This window comes from Buceros rhinoceros, unplaced genomic scaffold (assembly GCF_000710305.1).
Source record: "Buceros rhinoceros silvestris isolate BGI_N320 unplaced genomic scaffold, ASM71030v1 scaffold42775, whole genome shotgun sequence".
Classification (NCBI taxonomy): Eukaryota; Metazoa; Chordata; class Aves; order Bucerotiformes; family Bucerotidae; genus Buceros; species Buceros rhinoceros.
Window position 1 is genome coordinate 489 of NW_010414146.1, and position 2625 is coordinate 3113.

At 61.6% G+C, this 2625-nt stretch overlaps 1 protein-coding gene across 1 annotated transcript in view; it reads right to left on the reverse strand.

Annotated features, from left to right (window-relative positions):
- The window catches only part of ARCN1 (archain 1), a 4239-nt gene that overhangs the window by 466 nt on the left and 1148 nt on the right, over positions 1-2625 (reverse strand). The window contains exons 3-6 of the mRNA XM_010136996.1: positions 2216-2421; positions 1608-1769; positions 1205-1370; positions 74-221 (exon numbers count right to left, since the gene is read on the reverse strand). Of these exons, the coding sequence (XP_010135298.1) occupies positions 74-221; positions 1205-1370; positions 1608-1769; positions 2216-2421 (682 nt within the window). The remainder of the gene's footprint in view (positions 1-73; positions 222-1204; positions 1371-1607; positions 1770-2215; positions 2422-2625) is intronic.

A 2625-nucleotide genomic window follows, 5' to 3' on the forward strand; every position in this document is an offset into this window, starting at 1 on the left:
GCAGCCCGGTGGCCATGAGCCGGCAGCCTGGGCGGACAGCTGCCCGCTCAGCCTGCGCCCCACGCACACTCACTCGTCAGGGGGATGAAGGACTCCTCCGTAGTCTGCAGCCGCCACTTCAGCACACCCACATCACTGTTGATGGGGAACGACTTCTCCGGGTTCTTCAAACCAATCTGCGACTCCGCAGTGAAGAGTTTCTTGTCCACATTTGGGTGAGTCTGGAAAGGGGGACACAGGCCCAGGCGAGGACTCTGAGCTCGAGGAAGGAGCCGTTCGCGGGTAACGCGGGCTCCAACAGCACAGGCCCACACACCCGGGGCAACGTGCACTCCCTCCCTCTGCTTCCAGCTCAGAAGCCCAACCGCAGCACATCTGCTTATCGACCTGGGAGTCCTTCCAGGAACTTTTAAACATGGCAAAGGCCATCCTGCAGACCCACCACAGGCACTTCTCTCGAAGAAAACACAACCTGGCGCCACTGGGAAGAACGCTCCAGAGGCACAGAAACCCCTCTTCCCTCAGCAACCACCACAGAGACACGGGACAGCAGCCAGACCCGGCTGGAACGTCCCTGCCTCACAACCGCTAGCGCCAGCAGCTTTTCAGGGAGGGCCTCACTCACGCGATGTGCTGATAAGGAGCCCGCTGCTGCACTCGCAGCCCTGCAGCCAGCAGCTAACCGAGGAGGAGGAGGAGGCAGGAGCAAAAGCAAGGTCACGCAGCAGCAAGGGAGAAAGGGGAGGACGTGTCTCTGGGGAATCTTCCCAGCCGCTATCACTGACTGAGGCCAAGGGCTCCAGCAGCACTCTGGGACGCCACAGCAACAGGACAGGACAGGCCACCCCGAGGAATGGCTCATAGATAACAGATTATCTCCTCGCAGGAACACCCAGGTCACCCCACACTCCCACCCCACACACCAGCACCGAGCGATGGGCTGGCCGCTGCGCCATCCAGCTGTGCACGGGACAGGTACGGCTGCAAGGCGGGCAGAGAACCGCACAAGGATGCAGCCCTCCAGGGAACTCCAGCCTCGCAAGCACGAGCTGGCCCCACGCTCACGCTGTGGTAGCACTGGCGGCGACTACTGTCCCTTGCCAGGAAGGCTGGATGAGCGTGGGGGCAGCTCCAGGATGGCCAGCGTTCAGCCCCCAGCGCAGGCGAAGCCCCCTGCAGGACACGGACACCTCACAGGCTTTACCTGCAGCTGCACCCCCCTCTTGTCTTCGTTCTCTACATGCAGGCGAATCCGCGCAAACTTCTCGTCGGAAATGTGCAGCATGATCATGCCGTGCAGCTCCATGTTCTGCAGCCCTCCATCGCGGCCGCAGGTCAAGGAGATCTTCTCCTCTATTTTCATGTGCACGCTGGACAGACAGAAGAAACGCAGGTAACACCGGTCCTACGCCACGCAGCCGACGGGCAGCACAGCCATCGGTGCTCAGCAAGGACAGGCCACGCGGACGAGCGGGTGCTCCCAAGAGCAGGACACTCCCTTGGGTGGCTGGCACAGGGGGCTAATGCTGCCTCGATGTGTCAGCCGGGGGCAGGGCGCTCCACAGAGCGAGGAGAGCGCGGCGGGGCCCAGCCAGAGCAACACCTACCTCTCCATGTTAACGGGAGGAGCAAGAACTTTGGTGGCTTCTGCAGAGCGTTTCCCCACAGAGGCCATGATGTTCTCTCCTTCTGACTTCAGCTTGTCCACGAAGTTGTCCACCTCCTTCCCCTTCGCACCAAGTTTCAAGGCTTTACTGGGACCCGAAGGCCTAAACAAAAGGTGGATGAATGTCCAGGTCAGCTCAGGGCACAGGCTCCTCCTTCCTCAGCCACGATTCGAGGGAGAACACGGGTGAAAGTGATGTCGGGTGTAGGGCACTACGTTATTGCTTAGAGCTGGATTCCCTCCTGCTACCAGCAGCAGGAGCACTTCCCGCAGAACGAGAAGGCTGTTGCCCTGCACAGACTCCAGAGAGACGCTGGGAAGCTGCCATGGCACATGGCAAAAAGGCTCTGCAGTAACAACGGGGGGGTCTTGAGAAGGTGCAGCGTACACCAGCCGTGCTGGAGGCTGGAGGTGAGCACATGGCACCCGGCAGAGCCAAGGCAGGCCTCGCAAAGGCAGGATGATCTCCACTGCGCAGGGACCGAACGGGAGGGCCGCAGAGCTGGCACCTGGGGTCCAGCCATGGCGGGCTCCCGGCTGCGCACCCACCTGGCAGGAGCCGGCGCCACTTTGGGCTTCTCTGTTTCAATTATGGTCTCTGTGATCGTGGCCGCCGTCGTGCCCCCAGACACGGCTGAGCTGCCAAAGCCACCGAAGCCGGGCGCCTTCTTGCCCTGCCTCTCCGCGTCCCTCCTGGCCTGCTGCAGCTCCTTGGCTTTACGGCGCATCTCGGCCTTTGCTTCGCGCTCCTGGGTCTGGAGGGAGAGACAAGAGGCTGAAGGATCTCAGCAATCTCCATCTGCTCTGCAAGGAACTGAGCCCTTGTGCCCAGCAAGCAAAGGAAAAGGCAACAGGAGGCGGGTGTTTAGTTTACAGAAAAGCAAAACTCAGCGCGGAGCAACGGCTCCATAGCAAAGCGGCGTGTCCCCGCCAGGCTCCGCGGGCCAGGCTGGGGGGTA